The sequence below is a fragment of the Lepisosteus platostomus genome, chromosome 26 (assembly GCF_059453375.1).
Source record: "Lepisosteus platostomus isolate fLepPlt1 chromosome 26, fLepPlt1.hap1, whole genome shotgun sequence".
In the NCBI taxonomy this organism is placed as follows: domain Eukaryota; kingdom Metazoa; phylum Chordata; class Actinopteri; order Semionotiformes; family Lepisosteidae; genus Lepisosteus; species Lepisosteus platostomus.
In genome coordinates this window covers 11,478,836-11,500,115 of record NC_142636.1, presented here as the reverse complement: position 1 = coordinate 11,500,115, position 21,280 = coordinate 11,478,836, and the positions used below count along the sequence as shown (strand labels likewise).

The window sequence follows — 21,280 nt, the reverse complement described above, 5'->3', positions numbered from 1 at the left end:
TTACTTTCGGCTAATCTAACGACCCAGACAGCATATATTGTTTTGGTACATTTTCTTCTAAAGTAACCTAAACAGTGTACTTTGTTGACGCACTGTTTTCTAAAAATCTGCACGTACTGTAGCCAAGCAGTTACATCCTTGAAATATATTTTCTAAAACCACCAATATATTTTTTGCATAGTTCTCTACATTTTAAGAATCAATTTACTTATTAGATTTCCATTTCAGTCCAGAAGGTGGAGAGGATTAAATGGCCCAGGGTCTGAGACTAGATTAACTGTCTTAACGAGGGCTGTTCCCACACTGGGTCTCTGTCTTAACTCCTCTCCAGATGTGACCCACGGAACTGCGGATGAGCTGCAGCCTCCTGACGCACAATCGCTGCAGGAAAGTGAGAACTGAAAGAGGCCAGAGATCTGCTCTGCCTGCTGATCACACCAGATGGCACCAGATCACAGGACGCCCCACTGGGAGGAGCCCTAATCTCCCCTCCCACCCACACAAGAGCTCACGACAGTACTGTTCATCTCCTGCTCATCTCATATGAACCCCTCTCTCATCAAGATGCCTGTGATAGTAGCTGTGCTGTTGAGCAGTGCCTTCGGTAAGTGAGCTTTTAGAACTGGTAGATAGCTGTGTTTTCACTGTTGTATTGGTGAGTCTGTCTTCACAAATACTGAAAAATACTCTCCCATATTTTTTGTAAGCAGGCATTTCCTTTGGAGACCAGATCTCTCAGAAGGGCACACCAGTGTTCAAGACAGAGGGAGAAAGAGCTACACTGGAATGTACCTTCAGCACAAGCAGCACCAGGTATTGGATCCACTGGTTCCGCCAGTATCCTGGGTCGGCACCACAGTTTATAACGTTCAGTGGGTCAGGCAGCTACACGGCAGATTTCGCAAAACAACGGTTCTCTTCTACAGCAGATAAAAACTCTGGTTTAACCTCTTTAACCATCACTGGAGTGCTCCTGGAAGACAGCGCTGTGTATTACTGTGCCCTGCAGCCCACAGTGATACAGTCCTGGGAGCACTCATACAAAAACCTGCTGTGCTGTCAGAACACTCTGATGTTCATGAAGATCAGACACTGCAACAATACTGAGGTGAGCCTCAACAGGAAACTCCAGAGTGCATTGTTTCATGTGGATCTGGATCTGAACCAGCTTTGATTTCAGATAAAATACCTCATTCTCAATACAGCAGCTTGAACTGACTGCTATTTACTTATTGATGCTACTGTAGTCAAAATATAGATTCTCTTACTTATGTAGAATAAAATATGGACAAATTGCAAAGAAGGGATGAATTATTTGTTATTTAAATAAAATCTGTAGAAATCTGAGATTGTGTGCAACAAATTTATAACTCATCAAAGTGCAGAGATCAGACAATGCTGTTACTTCTGAGTATAAATAAAATCTAAATAAAACATTGTCATTTATATCAAGGAATAAGAATATCTTTGGGAGAAGAAGATTCTGAATTTTGTTCCAGATGATCTGTAAATGGGGTGATCATCACTGCTGCCTTGCAGACTGAAGCCCTGAGTTCAATTCCAAACCTGGGGTGCTATCTGCTTGGAGTTTGGATGGACCCTGTGTTCATGTGGGTTTCATTCAGGTGCTCCGATTTCCTCCCACAGTCCAAAGACAGGCTGGTAGGTTAATTGGCGTCTGAGAAAATTGACCGTGGTGTTTCCTGGAACTGAACCCAGGACCCAGCACTGCAAGGCAGGCAGCAATTCTAAACACAGCAACACTGCTGCCCTGGAGAAGTTAATTTATACACAATATTTCTCCATGCTCCAGCAAACTGCCCTGAATTCCTGTAGTTCTTACATTACTGTACTGTATTCACTGAATCACTGAGTAACTGAACTCCACATCTCCACTTAAGTCCAGAAGGTGGAGACCATTAAATGGCCCAGGGTCTGAGACTAGATTAACTGTCTTAACGAGGGCTGTTCCCACACTGGGTCTCTGTCTAAACTCCTCTCCAGATGTGACCCAGGGAACTGCAGATGAGCTGCAGCCTCCTGATACACAATCACTGCAGGAAAGGGAGAACTGAAAGAGGCCAGAGATCTGCTCTGCCTGCTGATCACACCAGATGGCACCAGATCACAGGAGGTGTGTTGTTTTGAACCCCCTCCCCACTGGGAGGAGCCCTAATCTCCCCTCCCACCCACACAAGAGCTCACAACAGTACTGTTCATCTCCTGCTCATCTCATATGAACCCCTCTCTCATCAAGATGCCTGTGATTATAGCTGTGCTGTTGAGTGTTGCCTTCGGTAAGTGAGCTTTTAGAGCTGGTAGATAGCTGTGTTTTCACTGTTGTATTGGTGAGTCTGTCTTCACAAATACTGAAAAATACTCTCCCATATTTTTTGTAAGCAGGCATTTCCTTTGGAGACCAGATCTCTCAGAAGGGCACACCAGTGTTCAAGACAGAGGGAGAAAGAGCTACACTGGAATGTACCTTCAGCACAAGCAGCACTTATTATTGGATCCACTGGTTCCGCCAGTATCCTGGGTCGGCACCACAGTTTATAACGTTCAGTGGGTCAGGCAGCTACACGGCAGATTTTGCAAAACAACGGTTCTCTTCTACAGCAGATAAAAACTCTGGTTTAACCTCTTTAACCATCTCTGGAGTGCTCCTGGAAGACAGCGCTGTGTATTACTGTGCCCTGGAGCTCACAGTCATACAGTCCTGGGAGCACTAATACAAAAACCTGCTGTGCTGTCAGAACACTCTGATGTTCATGAAGATCAGACACTGCAACAACACTGAGGTGAGCCTCAACAGGAAACTCCAGAGTGCATTGTTTCATGTGGATCTGGATCTGAACCAGCTTTGATTTCAGATAAAATACCTCATTCTTATTACAGTAGCTTGAACTGACTGCTATTTACTTATTGATGCTACTGTAGTCAAAATATAGAGTATTCTACTTATGTTATTTAAAATACGAACAAATTGCAAATAAGGTCCTTCATCTAAATAAAATCTGTAGAAATCTGAGATTGTGTGTGAGATATTTATAGAAGTTGATAAAGAAATTCACTCAGCATCACTATTTACCTGAATAATACTGTAAGCCTTAGGTCACAAAAGAGCTAAGGAGTGCTCTGAATCAACAGACGTTCTACTGAGGATCACTTGAGGAAAGAAAATAAGAAAATAAAGAAGATAAACATGCAATACGACAAGCAAAAGTGATTTATAAAAAGAAAGTTAAGGAGAAATTTAACCACAGCAATTTCCGCAATCCACAACAGAACATTAAAACTAAAACTGTAAAAAAATGTTCTTATTAATGGTTTGACATCTGACTGAGTTTCTATTTCTGCTGGTTCACCACAGAGCTGTGTTCTTTCTCCCCTTATTATCATTTTAGATACCGATGACTGTCGGAGCAACTACGTTAAATAAGTGTCATCAAGGGTGCTGATGACAGTGTATTTGTCTCTCTCCTCTCAGAGCCTGGACAAACACATGGACCCTTGTGCATGGATTTGTCCACAGCGTGATACTTCTTACCCAGAGATGAATCGCTCAAAAAAAAAAGAAGAAATGATTGTTGATTTTAAAAAACAAAGCATTATCCTTCCCACAGCAATGCATGGTGCGTGTGTTGGTATATTTCACAGTTACAAATATCAAGGCACTGTGTAGGACAATAAACTTCAGTTCACCAAGAGCACTCATGTGATAGTGAAGAAATCCCAGCAGTTTATTTGGTCTGAGAAAACGGAGTTCTTTTGGAGTCTAAAAAAAGAGTTCTTTCAACATGTTATAGCAAGTATTTTAACCTTTTCCTTCATTTGTTCACCTCACTCAATCTCACTCAATCCATAAGACAAAAAAACACCTTCAAAAAAGGTGTTTCTAACATCACTGGTGAGCCTTTAAGACCTCTGGCACAGCTGTATGTCCAGCAGATCCCAGTTAATTGGTTTCTGGGAAAAATAAACCCTGGTGTGTGAGTGTGTGTGTCTGTGTGTGTGCCCAGTGATGGACTAGCGTCCTGTCCAGGGTGTACCCCGTACTGAATAAAGTGGTTAGAAAATGGATGGATGATCTCCAAATTACATCATTTACAAAATTACCTCTTTAGCTCCTTAAATTTAAGTCATTCCAGAAGGCAGTGGCTAAGTGAAACCTGCTGGATTAGTCCACACAATCTCAAAGGCTGTAAAATCCAGTGTTGGTGGAGTTTGATTTAAAGTAGCTCTTTCATTTGGAAAGTTAATAGCAAAGAATAGTTGTGCCACTCCAGTAGATCCTATCTGCAGCGTTTTTTGGACAGAGCTGATCTGACTAGGTTTTGGACACCAGGTTAATCCAAGGCAATTTCCCTCACAGCTTCAAAAGCCCTGCTGCTCAGTCCTATTCATGTGTGCTCCCAGTCTCTTAACTGAATGAATTTCTTGACCATTTGCTTGCCTTAAAGATCACTAGAAACTTTGCAAGACTGTAGATCACATGGCTGCGAGAAACCACCTTTGCATTTCTAACTGAGGGCAACATCTATTCCATACATATGTTAAACCAGTTGATTGTTAAGCAATCAGAAAGAAAATTGATATTTGCACTCTGACCTCAGATCAGAATGAGTAAATCATGAAGGATCAATCAAAGTTACACCAAAAAAACATTACATCATTGACCCCAGTCCCCAGTCTGTAAACTGTAGTCTTACAAAAACATGCTCGCAAAAGCAGTTTAACCTTCTTAAAGGTTAAGATTAATTTAACAACTGTCCACCAGGTGGAGCTAAGAGACAAGGAATGATTAGTGAGGCATAATTGAGGTCCCTTTGTATCAGCATGTGATTAAAGCTTGTCTGCAAATAGATTGTGCAGTTTGTGCTTTATTGATTTTTCTGCTGGAAGAGGTATCAGAGGGGTCAGCAGGGGAGTGCTCACTCTGCAGTCTTGGTATGTCCTAATGCCCCAGTATAGATATGGGACATTATACTGTAAAAAAAATGGCAGCCTACTTTGGATGAGACATAAAACTGAGGTCCTAACTCTCTGTGGTCATTAAAAATCTCAGTGTGCTGCTCAAAAAGAGTAGGGGTGTTACCCTGGTGTCCTGACCAAATTTTCCACTGGCCTTTACCAATCATGGCCTTCTAATAATCCCCATCTATGAATGGGGCTTCATTATTCTGTTCTCCCCACAGAAAGCTGATGTGTGGTGAGCGTTCTGGTGCACTATATCTGCCATCGCATCATCCAGGTGGGTGGTGGTGGTGTAAGGGAGTCCATGAAGTGCTTTGAGTGCAGTGTCTGAAAAGTGGTGATGACACTAGTTAGAAGAATCTGAACAGCAACAATGTCACTAGACAGAACTATCTGAACAGTAGTGACGTCACTATTTAGATTATTTGAGCAGTGGTGATGTCACTAGTTAGAGCTATCTGAGCAGTGATGATGTCACTAGTTAGAGCTATCTGATCAGCGGTGATACCACTGAACCCTGCCCAGGCAGTGGGCTAGACAGCTCTCAGAGTGTTCTTCCCCATTGCACTGCTGACAGCCCAGCAGGTCTGTAATCTTCAAGGAAATTGTGAGGTGCATGGGGATTCGCTCACTTCTTTTCGGAGAAATAAAATGAGAGCAGCTGTTATTTTCTTGTGTCTCGGTAAGTGATTGGTCTTTTGATTCCCGAGGACTGTCGCGGTAGTCGGGCAGAATGGCGCTGACTTCTGGGCCTCTGCTGTGTTTCAGTTCATTGCGTCAGTTCGGCAGTCCAGCAGACCGAACAGACTGCCTCAGCAGACGGAGAGACAGCCCAGATGAGCTGCAACCACAGCGTATCGAGCTACAACAGCATGCAGTGGTACCGGCAGCTCCCGGGCCAGAGCCCAGAGGTCATTCTGGTGTCATATACCGACCCAGTGTCCGTAGGACGATTCAGAATGACCGTGAGGAAGGAGAGTCTGTCCACAGCTCTGGAAATCCAAGGAGTTCAAGTCCAGGACTCTGAGTCGGTATATTACTGCGCAGTGAGGGCACAGTGAGAGAAGAGCTGGGGCAGCTGTACACTTTCTGACTGTCTGCTGCACAAGAGAGATTCATGTGATGCTCCCAGGTGCAGTGAGACAGTCTGTTCTTTCTTCGGCCCTGCACATACAAACACATTTGCAGCATCACAGGAACACAAAACCTGTGTCACCATATTCAGCAGAGAGAGCCCGTGACGCACAGCGCTTTGGGAAATCTGCTTTAGACTTTTAGAGAAGGTAAAGCCAAGAAAGGAGAGAAGAGGAGGAGCAGGAGAAAGGCTGCTTGTTCATTGTTTTTCGCTAAAAGAGGTTCGTGTTTGAAAGCAGAAGTAACAGTTGGGTGGCAGGATAGTATTCGGGGAGAATGGCCTGGGGTCCTGGTCTTGGGTTCAGCTCTGAGTTGGGATGCCCTCCTCTCTGGATCTTGCGTGGTCTCCCCATATTCGTGTTGGTTCAAGTGCTCGGACCTTCTGTCAGGACACTATGAAATGAACTCTGAGAAAACACTCTAATGGCAAACTAGACAGTGGACTGCATATGAAGAACACATTGCTGTTAGAATGCAAAGAAGACAAAGGTATAAAAGCACATTCACACGGCTGCAGCTGAGGCCCTGATCTGAGCAGTGGGAGGGCAGGGCTGTTTCAGGACACATGAGGTGGGTTCCGACAACACAGCGTAGCGATGGATTGTTGAAAAGCCAGTTTCCCTGTCACTACGTGTTGTTCTTCTGTTTTCAGCTGCGGCAGGTTGTGACGTTATGAAGTCAGGAGTGACCACGATGTAAGCACCGCCCCCTGCTGGTACCTCAAGTAGTGGCGATTGGTTCATGGGAAGGGCCTGGTCTTCTGCGCTCAGGAGCTCATGGTGATCAAGAACCTCCACTCTGATCATATCTGTTCTAAAGCACAAGAGGCTGGTTGTTTGCCATGATGCTCATCCCCCTGCTTGCTCTTGGGTTTGGTAAGAATGCACAGCGCCTTCTTTACTGACTTTGTCCTCTGTCATGATGCTTTTTGGCATTGCTTTTCCAATTGCTGTGGTTTATTTCCAGGGCTGAGTTATGGAGATGAGGTTCACCAGCTAGAACGCATCCAAACAGCCATGGAGACCCAAACAACCAGGATCTACTGCAATTACTCTCTGACAGACCCCACCGACTTTGAGTATCTGTTCTGGTACCAGCAGCTACAAGGGAGCCATCCAAGACTGATTCTCAATTGCTACAGAACTGGCAATGGTCAAGACTGCACACCAGGACAGCTAGACAACAGATTTACAGGAGACTTGAATACTTCAGCAAAGATCACTGCTGTCTCACTCTCAGGCACTCAGCTCTCTGACTCTGCTCTTTACTACTGCGCTCTGAGGCCCACAGTGAAGCTGATCTCAGTGTGCCTGCTGACACATACCTGCCTCTGTGGGGAAATTCAACCCTGACTCCACCTGAGATAACTTGTCAGATCTGTAACCTACTTTACTCCGTGTTCTGCCTCTTGTTTTTATTTCCTGATCTTGAACCTGACCTTTGAAATATGGGTGGATTAGTAGTTTCTGCCTTTAAATTCACAAACCTACAGAGCAATTGGATGGAGACGTATCAAGCTAAGAGATCAGAACATGTGGGTGTGTCTGTATCTCTCTCTGCCCTGTAATGGACTGGGGTCCCATCCAGGGTGTACCCCACCATTGTGTACTCCACAATGGCTCAACAGAAAATCTTAAGGTCCATACTAAGAATAAATTGAGGTGTGCTTAGTCGGTGTGAGTCAACAGGAGTTGTGTTCTGTGGCTGGATGAACACTGAGACCACACAGCTGCGGCACCATGGGTACCTGCACTATTGTCTCAAGCACTCCACTGACCAAGCCTAAGCACAGTTAAGTGACCACTAATTCACCCTCAGATGAGAAGGAATATTTATTCTTGAGACAAGACAGAATACTTATTCTTGAGACATTCTAAACCAAAAATGTCTGGATTATGAGCATGCATTTTGAGAATGACCAGAACATACGATGCCACCCGTGATATCATCCACATTCAGGCTCGGTGTTCGCCAGCCACCTGCAGCGGGAGAGAATGCTGTTCTTTCAGTGCTGATCTACATCAGTGTTGTTACTGTTATTGCCATCTGTTGTTCTTGTGCGTTTGTGTTCAACATTTCTTCAATTTCGCTTCAAATTGCAGCCCCACCATAACTCTTATTGAATGCATAACTTACTTTTTGAATGAAACCTTTTTAATTCAAGCTACATTCTCCTTAGAAACAAGCTGTCTGAAAATGGCACCCAACACCAAGACGTTTGTCGAGTAAATAAGGAAATGACGACAATACGTCAGTAGTCATTGTTTTTATTGCAGTGGAGTTAGATCTGATAAACTGCTGCTGTTGTAGGTCCACAAATAGGTCTCTTCTGCCTGCTTGTTGTCTCCTGTTTCAGCACAAGGTCACAGAACCTGACTCTCCTCTGCTTGTGTCCGGACCCTCAAGGGGAACCGGTCTATTTTTGTCTTCCTTCTGTAAAGGTTTAACTGCACTGAACGTTTCACTTGCAGTGCAGGAAGTGTACAAGTGTTAAAAAAATCCTGAAACACCGAGGGCAGCAGAGAGACGCAGACAGGACAAGCTGCGCCAGTACTGACATCTGGAACGCCTGAGTGAAGAGGAATGGAGATGTGACAGGAGCAGGGGATTCTGGGTAGGTCACAGATGGGCAGTCGCGCGTGTGACAGGAAAAAGCCCACCCACCCCAGGAGCACTTAAAGCTGAACTGCTGATTTTCAGAAGCGACATTTCTTATTTTACCTCGACCAGTGGCAGATTAAATCTCCCAATGGAAAAGTACTTACTGATTTGCATTGTTTCGCTTTTCACACCAGGTAGTCTTTACATAGATGTAGATGTACGTAGATGCGCCTTCTGCTCATTAGTGCTATCATGGCGGTTATCGGTGTTTTGTTGCATTACGATCTCGAGCACCTGTCCTGATGTTACAACACAATGTTGTTCTTTTTCTTTTTCAGCTGCTGTACGCAGTGACTCCATCTCTCCTCGGCAGCCAAAGGTCTCTGGGGAGGAAGAGGGATCAGTGTCTCTTCAATGTTCTTTCTCCACAAGCAGGGCTGGATATGCTCTGTACTGGTACCGTCAGTATCCTCACAGACCACTGCAATACATCCTGTTTAAAGAAGGTGGTACATGGAGTAGAGAGCACACTGCGGACTTCGCTAAAGACCGTTTCAGATCTGCTGTAGCTGGGAGCTCCACCACCCTCACAGTTTCCAAGCTCACCTTGAGTGACTCTGCGGTTTATTTCTGTGCTCTGATAGCAGCACAGTGTAGAAGTGTCATTGAGAAGCTGTACAAAAACTCTGGGTTTTGTGCCAGGGACTCTTCAGAGATCAAAAGGAGCCTCTTGTGAGTTCTTGGCTCTTATCGAGCGTCAATCTCTCGTGAGGTTAGATGTCTGGCTGTGACTCTCATGTGGGGAGAGAGAATACTTCTCTTACTGAGAAAGGGACCTGTGCACATGCAATCATTACTTTCCCACAATTTTGTTCAGAATATTTTTGTGCTGTTGGGTTGGAAAACAGTGAATCTCATTGATTTATTTTATTGCTCCTCATCGTTAGAGCACCTGGGGACCAGGTACAAGTCCACTGGCTGCTGGTCCCATTCCTCACATCTATAACCAGCACTACCGCTAGCCCCACACAGCCAGGGTGGGGGTGGAAAAGTTCCTACGCAACTTTTCCTCAGTGGTTTTTAATGTGACCCCTAGGTGGCAGTACTAGATTAAAATCGTTCACCTGTAAGAAGGGTGGTGGTCTGAGACAGGTTCATGATGGACTGAAATCATTGAAAAGATTCTTTTTTTTTTGGTTCCTGGTCATGGTCAAAGACCTGGTAGGTGAAGAAGGTCATGGCAGGCAGGTATACTGGGCAGGATGAACTTGAAATGTGTGACAAATCTGGGCTCCGGCGCCACAATCTGCTCCTGTTCAAGAATCTCTCCGGGAATGGCTCTGCGAAGATTTACACTTTGTCGTTGGAATTGACAATTTGTGTCTGATGGGCCTATCTGGTAAAAAAAAGGAGGATAAGAACAGGGCTGTAGGTGTGGAACCAAAAATGTGTTAATGATGTTATATCTACATATTTAATACAGAAAGTACAGTATTCCCCCTTTTTTGTGAAATGCTGTTTTAATTGGAGTCTTTGAATTTCAGTTTGTGTAGTTGTCGATCTTTGTGTGTATTTTTCTCACATCTGAAGATTTGTCTTGTTACCATAATATCCAATGTGGTTAATGCTTTGTTTTCCAGGTGACTTTAGCTCTGATGATCCCAGGATTGTTTTCACAGAGGTCCAAACCCTCTCAGTGGCTCTTCTGTTTCACTGCGGATGGCTCATTAGAGGATTCCTTCATCCACCCACTTTTTTCTGCTTCTTCCTACTCAGGGTCACGGAGGGGCTGGATCCTATCCCAGCGAGCAACGGGCACAAGGCAGGGTACACCCTTGACAAGGCAGAAACAAACACGCACACTCACACCAGGGCTGAGTTTCCCAGAAGCCATTCGATCTACCAGTATGTCTTTGGACTGGGTGAGGAAACCAGAGTACCCAGATGAAGGCAGAGCCTTGTGGACAAGGAGAGAGCATGCAAACTCCACTCAGATAGGACCACACATCTGGAATCAAACCTAGAGCTCCAACTCTGTGAGGCAGAAATGCTCAGAACTATGTCAACGTGACGCCCAAGTCTTAATCCTTGTTCACTCAAATATAACACAGGGAACAGCAGGTGACCCCTATCTGGCATAAAAGATCTAGCATGGTCTCTCTCTGGAATAAAGAACAAACCAAATCTTGAAAATAACTGTTTCAAAGGTCATGAAATACTGAATGAGTCTTTTCAGCTCAAAGGCCTAAGAATGCGAGGCTGCATCTCTACTGAAGAAACTTATCTGTTCACACTCTATGAACATCATTCCAGCCTGGACTCAGACCATTTCACAGCACAGAGACAGCCTGCACATGTGCTCAATGTTTCAGAACAAACAGCAGCTAAAGCTTCTGCTCTTTCTTGATTTTGACAAGTCTAGTCAACAGCTTTTCCGCAAGCAGAATTAAGATTATAGAAAACAACTCATCCCTGTGAAAAAGCTTGTTCCCCATTTCAAGAGGCATGAGGAATAAAAATGCAAGACCTTGAGGCTACTGCTGTACCATGGGCCTGTGACATTACAGGACATGATAGTGACTGAACTGAGGTGTAAGAGAAGGGGGTGGTGTAGGACTCTATATCAAATATAACCTGCTAACTAGACAACTGAAGACAGAAGGGAAAGACTGAGGTCAATGTGTTTAGCTGTGAAATGAAAATGGGTTAAGATGGTTATTGTCCACTTCCTGACCTAGTTTGTAAAGGTACAATATAGTGAAGATCATTTTTGCTAACTTAATCTTTTCAAGCAACCAGGAAATTCTCCAGGAATAACAGCAGGCAGAGACACTGGGAAACTGTAACCATAATATGCAATCACGTGGAGTATACTTAATATCTCTTAAAAACGTGAGCACAAAATCAGGGATAATAATTGTAGAAGAGTATAAAAGAATGAGTTTAAATGTGGTGAATCAAAGTCAATAGAAAAAGAATCACAAAATTGTATTTTATAGCTTAATCGTTCATTGGACATGTATCTCCTTACAACAGACACTATGAGTGCTGTTACAATGCCAAAGGTGTTCAGTTATTAGCAAACCAGTGACAAACAGCTACAGCAGACAGCCCAGAGTCAGACCAGCTGTTCTCATGAATCATAAGACAGTGAAGAGAGAGCTGGGCTTCTGATTGGCTAACAGTGAAGACCTGTGACAAAGACACTGTGGATGAACTAGGTCTGCCTGCATTCTCTAACAGGGCTCAGGCTCAGAAACACCTCCTCCTGCCTTCAGCAGTGACACTTTCACTCTTCAAATGGAAATTCTATTGGTGATTTGTATTACTTTAATTTTCTTACCAGGTACTCTTCACATATAATACATTAATCATTATTGTAATTATTTGCTGTTGAGCCTTGTAATACACTTAGAATTATTTATGTTCTTTTTCAGCTGCTGTACACTGTGACAGCATCTCTTCTCTGCAGACAAAGGTCTCCAAGGAGGAAGAGGGATCAGTGTCTCTTCAATGTTCTTTCTCCACAAGTAGTTCAGGATATGGTCTGTACTGGTACCGTCAGTATCCTCACACCCCACTGCAATTCATTCTGTTTAAAGAAGGTGGTACATGGAGTGGAGAGCACACTGAGGACTTCGCTAAAGACCGTTTCAGCTCTGCTGTAGATGGGAGCTCCACCACACTCACGATTACGAAGCTCAGCCTGAATGACTCAGCTGTTTATTTCTGTGCTCTGAGAGCAGCACAGTGTAGAAAAGTCATTGAGAAGCTGTACAAAAACTCTGGGCTTTGTGCCAGGGACTCTTCCGAGATCAAACGGAGCTTCTTGCGAGTTCTTGTCGAGTGTCAATCTGTCACATCACAGTGGGAGGTTAAGTGTTTGACTGTGACTCATGTGGGGAGAGAGAATTCTTCTGTCAGTGAAAAAAGGACCTGTGCCCGTGGAATCACTAAATTCCCACAATTTTGTTTACCATATTTCTTTGCTGTTGAGTTGGAAAATAGTGAATCTCATTGATTTCATTTATTGCTCCCCGTCATTAGAGCACCTGGGGACCAGGTACAAGTCCACTGGCTTCTACCGATTCCAGTTGATAGCATTTTTGTGCCTTTTGCCCTGTGTGTTTGTGCACAACAGGCACAGTGCTGTTCATCCCTATCCTCTTCATTGCACCTCCCCAGGTAAGCCGAATGAAAGCCATTTAGCATTTTTTAAATGGAGAATACTCTTAATGTATATCTCAAGAATGACGCACATACAATATACAGTAAAACCAATGCAATTGCAGATTGCATAACAGAGCTCATTTCCAGCAGCGTGTCCTGTAATTAAAGTTGCCTACTGTTCCTATCCTCAGAAGGAAGTCCAGGGACCCTAGTTACCCCCATCATCACTGTGTCTTAAGGGTGAGGGCTCAGTGTGCACCTCCCCATCTGTGGGCATGTACTACCCAAATTTCCTCCGGCTCTAAGTAAAGAAATATAAAATATCATCAGGGGAAACGCCCTCAGGGCCCAGTCATTTATTGATTTTCAGCCCTCCTAACTCTTAAAGGGTCAGTGGGATACATTTAACTAGGATTAATTAGGTGTCTTCTGCAATATGACATCAAACGTCATTTATTGTATATTCATTCAGCATTTTTAATGTGGTCTTATCAGTTTTTTTTATTAATCCTTGGACCAGAAAGTACGTGACCTCCATCTTTTCCTGTTTCTTACTGCTGTACTACTCAAACAAATCCTTTACATTTTGTGCCTCAAACACAATATCCTTTCCTGTTTCTCTCTTGGCAGATCAAATACCTTTTTACAACTGTAAAAGCTGCCAGGGTGGGTGTGGAAATGTTCCAGCCAGAGGCTGTCCTTCACTGATCAGGTGTTTCCTTGCTGCGGTGCAGACAGCTGACGATTAGCAGGCTGCAGAACGGCACTGGAGACACACAGCCAGTTAGCTGGTTGTAAACTCAGCGGGACAAAACGCCAGACCAGCTCTGCGCCTCTGCCCTTGGTCATGGGAGAGTACATTGTGATGTGCATTATGTGCCTTATGTGTCCAGGTATGTATTGTATCCAGTTCAGCATTTCCATTGATATCATTAGTGTGTGAGACTGATTGAAGTACTTTTAATTCAGGAACATAAATGCCTTATCTGTCGTCCTGTTTCTCAGCCCTAGCTGCTGGCGACTCCATCTCTTCTCGACAGACAGAAGTCTTCAGTGAAGAAGGGGAGTCGGTGACACTAAGCTGTGGTTACTCTACAGATAAATCTGCTGCTGTTCTCTACTGGTTCCGACAGAAACCACACAGCGGACTGGAATACATCCAGTACATAGGAGCCCGGGGCAGCAGAGGTGCCAACCATGCTGCGTATTTCGCCCGAGTCCGTTTCGGCTCTTCTGCAGACACCGACTCCACCACTCTGAGGATTTCGGACCTCAGCCTGGATGACACAGCCGTCTATTACTGTGCTCTGAGGGCAGCACAGTGACTAAACGGATTGGGAGGCTTTACAAAAATCACCTGTGTTAGAAGCATTAAAAACAACCATTTCAAAGAGCAAAGCTTGTGGCACATCAGCCATGTGGTTAGATTATTGGCAGGTTGTGTGCTTTGTGAATCTATCAGGTGACTCGGTAGGTTTCCTTCTTCTAAGCGCCCAGACCTTTTTGTTTTCCCCCAATCTTCCAGCTGGCAATATCTTCTGCAGGGGAAACGGATGTGTGATATTAAACTCACGGCACTCTGCAAACTCACTACACCAAACTAGCTGTTTCTGATCAGATCGGGAGGGAAACAACCGATTCTTCTTGTTCCAACAACTGTGCAAAATAAAGACTGTACAAAAACCTGTGTCAGAACTGACATTTATAGAAGGCAGCCCCTTTACCTGCATTCCTCATCAGGGATATGGGTCTGTGCCAGTAGCTGGAATATTGCAAGGTATTGAAACTGAGGTTGACATTCAGCAGTGCCAGCAGCTTTTACAGACACCGACTTAAGCAGCTTCGTCTCCTAAAAAATGAGAAATGAAGCTCTTTAGAATCCAGGTACAATTTACAGTGTCTCAGGGCAGTGCCAGCTTCAATTCCATCTTGGAGTCTACATGGAGAGACCAGAATATGTTCAGCTGTTGATTTACTGTATTCCAGGGTTATAAAGAGGAGCAGAGGTTAATAAATCACCTTAAGACCGTGAGATGCCCAGGCCCGGGGCCTGCCTGGTGACATCAGGGCAGGTGAGGATCCCATTGGGGGTGTAAATGACACAGGTCCAACCTGCACACTTCCCCCGTCGCACAAATTCAAACAGCAAAGGCCAGGCACTGGGAACATGGAGTGATGAGATGACAGTAGCCCTTCTCGCCAACACGGAGAAACCCACAAACACGCGAACCGGAACAGAAGAGGAAGCCAAAGAAAATCCAAAAGGAAGACGCACTGAATATGGTGGAGCAGCTTTTTCTTAGTTGTGAAGAAAAGTGTTGCACCATCTCATATCAGAACGAGTCATGAAAGATCAATAAAAATGATGGCATCTTTATTTCATTAATAACCAAATTCTGCAAACTTTGTTTTTCTTCAAATACGTGCATGTACTCATTTGGCATCTTGGCCCCAGATTTGCTTTAAAGGGCGATATGAAATTAATCCATCATCTGTCCACCAGGTGGGGCTAAGCGACAAGATAAGATTAGCGAGTGGTTACCGCAGGCTTCTCTGGAACAGCGTGCGATTGAATTCTGTTCAAGGCTCATTGTGCGGTGTGTACAGTACATTGCAGATGTATCGATTAGGGAAAGCTTTAGTTTGTCATTTCCGATTTAAACTTGACAACATGGACCCTGGACAGGGCTGTTGAGGCTGATTTACTCTCAACACCTCTCAACCCTGTGGCTCTGAAACGCTGATCATGAGATAAAGGATACAGGATTATTAAGCACCACTCTATCACTACAGAGCACACAGTAACCATAATTATGGTAATACTAATGCTGGCAAAGGCAACAGTGATGGTGAGTGAGTAAACACAGATCCCTGCCTGTCTGCGAGGGAGATCTCTGCCCAGCTGGGTCAGCCTGTAGGCGTCTCTGTAGAAACCGGGCTGAACCAGAAGGTACTGATAAACATGCGGCACTAGGGGTGGATCCACAACACGAGTGTGAAGAAAGGATGTTGAAACATGAGGGTGATTAGGGGTACTAAACCTGTGTGCCCTGTGATGGACTGGAGTGCTGTGTAGGGTAGTGCCAGCCACACAATTCTCATAATGCAGAAAAATGCTTGCCGACATTTCAGCAGTAGTATCCTTTCGACGAAATGCTTTCTAAACTCGATCGTGTTCATCGTGTATCAGCAGGTAAACATGAATATAACGGGCAATGAAGGGATCTACTCCTTGCATACTGCCCTAGTATGATTTCACAGCAGCATCTCCACAAATGAACAGATGTCTAGTTACATTTCCTCCTGTCAGCCACATTTCCACATGGAAGAGCTGCTCACATCTCCACACTCCACCAGTCAGCACAACCACCACTCTCTTCAGTTTCCAGCAAAGCACCCGTCTTGAAGACAGTGGAGTAAAAGAAAATTATCATAAAGCAGGCCACAACCACAGAACACTCAGCAATATACTGAACTTCTCAGGAGAAATAAATCCAGTCACATCCAGCCAACTCATATTGATTAACAGTATAAACCCTCTCAATAACACACTTGTACAGTAGCAGTAGGGTCACATATAAACTAAACTTGTTTCCACGATACAGAATTAATGAACAAATGGTTTCAAAAGGCTCAAATTGAGTTTTCACCGTTCTTCCGTCTCGGTGTGGAGAGCTGTCAGCAATACCAAAGCAAACCTGAGCAGATTTAAGAAACGTCCTGCTGTCACGGTGAGGCGTCGCTTCACGTGAAAAACCGCAGCTGCAGTTTTCTTTAGAAGCACAGTCGTCAGTGTGAGCCCAGGGAGTCCTGCTCCTACACCGGGCTGCTGGCGAGACCGCGGCGATATGGACAAACTCCTGCTCCTCATTACAGCTCTCTCTCTGCCTGCAGGTGACTTCACTCTTGCTGTTGCGTTTGCTATAGACGGTCACGGGAAAAGGCTCGCAGTTCTAATATTTCATGTTTCAGGGAGGCATAAATCCACGATGGAGTTGTATATATGCACACGAACAGGCAACCTCTTCGGCAGAAACAACTTGAAAAATAAACCAAAAGGCCTTGATTTCTGCCTTTATTGGCTGAAGACTAAACATGTTCTCGTTCATTCTGGCGATTAAGTGCATTGAAATTGTGTGTGTGTGTCCCCTGATGGACTCGCGTCCTTGTCCGGAGTCTATCCAGCCCTGTAATCCACTCTACAATTAATCATTTCATTTTAGAAGTCAGGTACTCAGGTTAAAGTCCAGAGGTGATCATCTCATTTCATCTTTACAAAGGATTTGGAATGACTTGGAATCGATAACTTTAAAGATCATTCAAACTCGACTGTTCTCCGCTTCCTCAGGTGCACGGAGTGGCCTGTCCGTCGCCCCAGAGCGGACAGAAGTCCACGGTGAAGCCGGAGGCTCGGCGAGGCTGGCGTGCTCTCACTCCGCGGAGAGCAGCAGTGCCTTGCTGCTGTGGTACAGGCAGCGCCCGCTGGCGTCCCCAGAACACATCCTCTATCAAGGTGTCGGCTCCTACAGGGACACGCAGTACGTGGAAGACTTTGCCGAGGGGAGATTTACTTCAGCCGCTGACAGCGCCTCCACCACATTACACATTTCCGACCTGATGCTGACAGACTCAGCCCTGTACTTCTGCGCTCTGAGGGACACGGTGGCAAAGCTCACCAGGGAGATATACAAAAACACGCCGAGCTCCACACGCTACTCCAGCTGCGGTCGCTCTCCTGACGTCATCGCGCATCGGTCCAATCAGCGTGACCGCAGTCTCTCCGTACGGCTATCTGCGTCTGACATCAGTCCGATCATTCACAGAATTTTCTTCAAGCCATTGATTCGTTTTTTTGAGACTAGAGGGTGCATTATGTATCAATACTCTCTTGTTTTGATGGAGCTACAGTAATTAAACCGTGTGGGGGGAAAAAAGTGCCCAGTACTGCAATCAGCCTTGACGGTACTGGATTTGCCCCGGAGTGACTGGTATTGATGGCGGTAACGTGTAATTAATGTACTGAACTTCTGAGAAGACTTACTTCGCACGTAAAATTTGAGTTCATGGATTCAAAACACCACACCGGTTTTCCTAGAGCGAGCAAACAAACAGAGCCTTGATATTTATACCCACTTAGCTTTTAGAACTCAAACTGTGTGGTGGGCGAAGACCAGTTGTGAATGCGTTTTCTGTCCCTATTGTTATTTTTTTTTTGCACAAATGATTCCGATAATTGCTCAGACCATAAAATCTGGCAACACTCAATTACAACAGGACCCGGCCAGTAATTTCCTCAGTAATGGTATACACTCGCAGCCACTGTAGTTACACGTTGATCATCCTAACTAGACGTCACCTTGTGCTTTCACACGGGGCCCGCGCTCCGCCCAGTGTCGCGTAAAAAGCGGAACTGCTTCTGTTCGGAAGCCCTGTCGCCTTAGTGTGCTACACTCCGTGACGAAGACGGACAGCAGAGGAGATATGGACACGAAGATCTTCACGGTCCTTATGCTTTTAATAAAAGGTAGTTGCGGTAGCTGCCGTAAAGATGACCAATGCAACATAATTCCACTTATCCGTTATCTGGCTTATAAGCACATTATTTATGAGTGAATTCTTACTGCATTAAGGCTTTTTAAATGCAGAAGGGTGAAGCAAACCAGCAACACTGATCTCTAAGCGTGATACGAATGGATTTATTCATACGGTTTTCCCCAATAACCGTACTTCGCGTTTTATTTCTGCAGACAGCGGAGGAAGTGAAACTGTAACTCAGCCCCCCGAGGTAACCGCCGAAGAAGGGCAGACAGTGACGCTCCACTGCCGCTACACAGCGGACAGGAGCTATGGGAGTTACCTGCAGTGGTACAAGCAGGGTGTCAGCGGGGCCCCGCAGTTTTTGATACAGACCTACTCGTATGACGAGAAGCCGACGGCGGCTGTCGGCAGGTTTTCTGCCAGCCTGGACGCGGGTAACCAGTCGACGGCGCTGACGGTGACGGGGCTGTCGCTGTCGGACGCGGCGACGGTGCTGTGCGCTCTGAGGCTGGCACGGTGTTGAAGCCCCGCAGGGCCCCTGTACAAAAACCTCTCGCACCGCAGCACAGCTCCAGAAAGTCACAGTGCCCATTGCGTCCCTGTCAAGTGAAGATCACACGCGAGAGAAACACTCTGCGTCCGTTTCATTCCGCGCTTTTATTGTTTTTCCATTTCATCTGTAGTTTCCTATGAACTACACACACACTTGCAGATTCATTATTTTTAACTAATTGCAGGACTCAACCCGCTGCGCCCTTGGTCAACGGATAATGCTTGACCACCCCTACTAGGGCTAAAGGCCAAAGAACGATGGTCACTTGTGACACGCTCATTGAGCAGCTGGATTCAGGACATGAGACATCGTGACGGAACCGGAACCAGTAGTTCTTGTGTCCGGGAACATCGGACTCTGGGCTCCGTGGTGTGAACTATTCCTTAGCTCAGCAGGTGTTGTTGCGCGATGGCTATGAATTGCCGTTTCGGAGGTCTAATGCAGAAAGAGCCGTCAGTCTCGCCACTGTGGAGACCGATTTTAAACTCTTACCATTCGGTTCTGTGTCCTGGACCTCCGATCCATTCCCCTGAATTTGGAAGTGGCGCTGTGCTGTTATTCAGCCTCGGGTGCTGTGTATTACGTTCTCCCTCCCTGAGTTAATGCGAGTTTTCCTCCCATCTTTCAGAGACAGGTAGGGTGGGATAGATTGCTTACTTTTATTAAGCTTTTTCCCCAGGAGAGCTGGGTACTCTTGACCGCCTCAACTGGGCTATTAAACAGATTACATGGGAGAGCGCTGGGCTAGTCAGCTGGATCACGTGTAAATTCGTATTTTTACCTGAAACCATCAAGATGCTTTTTACAGTCTTATTCTTTATTCCAGTTGTCGCGTCTCTCACTATTACCACAATTATTTTCAATGGCTGTTATGGCTTTATCGCAACAGGAGAGGGCGACGTGCTCCCACCAATAACAACTCCTGCTCCTGCGTTCAGAGCTTCAACGCCCTCATCGAGAACCAGAGGTTTTTTGTTCAGTCAAACAACAAATTTAGAAGAATAAAAGGTCATACCTTTTGTTTTAAGACCATACAGCGCAAGCTGGCATACTGTAAGGGTGTTGAAACCTGAATTCAATTAATAAAAGCACACAGTTTCATACAATCGTGTTATAGCTGAGGCAATAAGGTTTATGTACAGTATGTACCTGTATTCCCTTGAATTAACAGAAGGGGGCGCTAGAGGCCTTCTGCCCTGTTTAATTTGAGCGTCTAATGCGAGCTGCTCCCCAGTTATACATCACAGTATATGCGTCTATATATATAGATGCGTTAAAGGCCGCTTAACAACTAGTAAAAAACGATACTTTAAGAATAACTTTCATACGAAAAGTTGCTAGTTTCTTCTAAATGTTCCAAATCCAGGTTGAAGTCGGCTATCCACGCTGAATGTCGCATTGAACGCCTTGCCTGCCTGCGGTGAGACCCTCATCGGCCCTCACTTGACAATCACGTGTGAGTTCACGCCCACAGCGCCAGTGTCTTCAGTCTGTTGCACCTCCGGGCTTCACGGGCGACACGAGAAAAATCGAATGGATCGAACAATACTGATCTTGTCGATGTTATTCTGTAAGTCTCCGAAACGATCTTTCCAATTTGTCTCGCCTCTGCTAACCTCACTCGTAATCATACTGCTAGTAAAAGTATTTCTGCACTGTTTTACAGATAGTTTTTTTTTTAAATACGGTATTTTTACGGTTTCCTCGGGCGCTGTCATTCTACTCAAATGTTCAAATAAAAGCATTTCGCTCCGATTTTCGTATATTACTAAAACGCGTGTTAATACTTTTTTTTTTTCCAGGGCGTGACGCCGAGCTGCAGGTCCTTCAGGAGGACAGTGCGATAGTGGCTGAAGGGAGTCCGGCAGAAATGCACTGCGCCAACAACATTTCCAGCACCAACAGACCCGTGTTTTGGTACAAACAGCTCGCTCATCAAGAGCCGAAGCTTTTAGTTGGAGGACTAACCCGGACTGGAAAGTACAAACATTTCGTTCTGACGATCGACGAGAAAGAGCGTTCCTCAACTCTCAGCACCAAGAGTGCGGAGGTCGAGGACAGCGGGGTGTATCTGTGTACAATAAGTAGCACAGTGCAGACGACACAGCCAGCAGCCGTACAATAACAGTGCCTCGAGTATCTAGGGGTGGCGTTTGTAGCGTCAGTATAGTCACAGGCATCGTGATCCGACCACCAACAGGTTGGTACTGTACGCAAGTATTGAAATGTCAAATAAAACATCTCCTAAACCTATTCTCGGGCCTAGAAGACTGCTTTGTGTGTAGGTCTGTTTTTTTTTTTAAATAG

At 45.2% G+C, this 21,280-nt stretch overlaps 1 protein-coding gene and 1 gene segment (V, D, J or C); both read left to right on the top strand.

Moving 5' to 3' along the window:
- The first annotated feature begins 564 nt into the window (after positions 1-564).
- The window catches only part of LOC148640136 (T cell receptor alpha chain MC.7.G5-like), a 65,364-nt gene continuing 44,648 nt past the window's right edge, over positions 565-21,280 (top strand). The window contains exons 1-2 of the mRNA XM_088621593.1: positions 565-604; positions 711-1,023. Of these exons, the coding sequence (XP_088477719.1) occupies positions 565-604; positions 711-1,023 (353 nt within the window). The remainder of the gene's footprint in view (positions 605-710; positions 1,024-21,280) is intronic.
- On the top strand, positions 16,682-20,046 carry LOC148640138 (immunoglobulin lambda variable 6-57-like). The segment is given in 3 exon segments: positions 16,682-16,776; positions 17,231-18,406; positions 18,630-20,046. Coding segments are annotated over 2 exon segments (357 nt in total).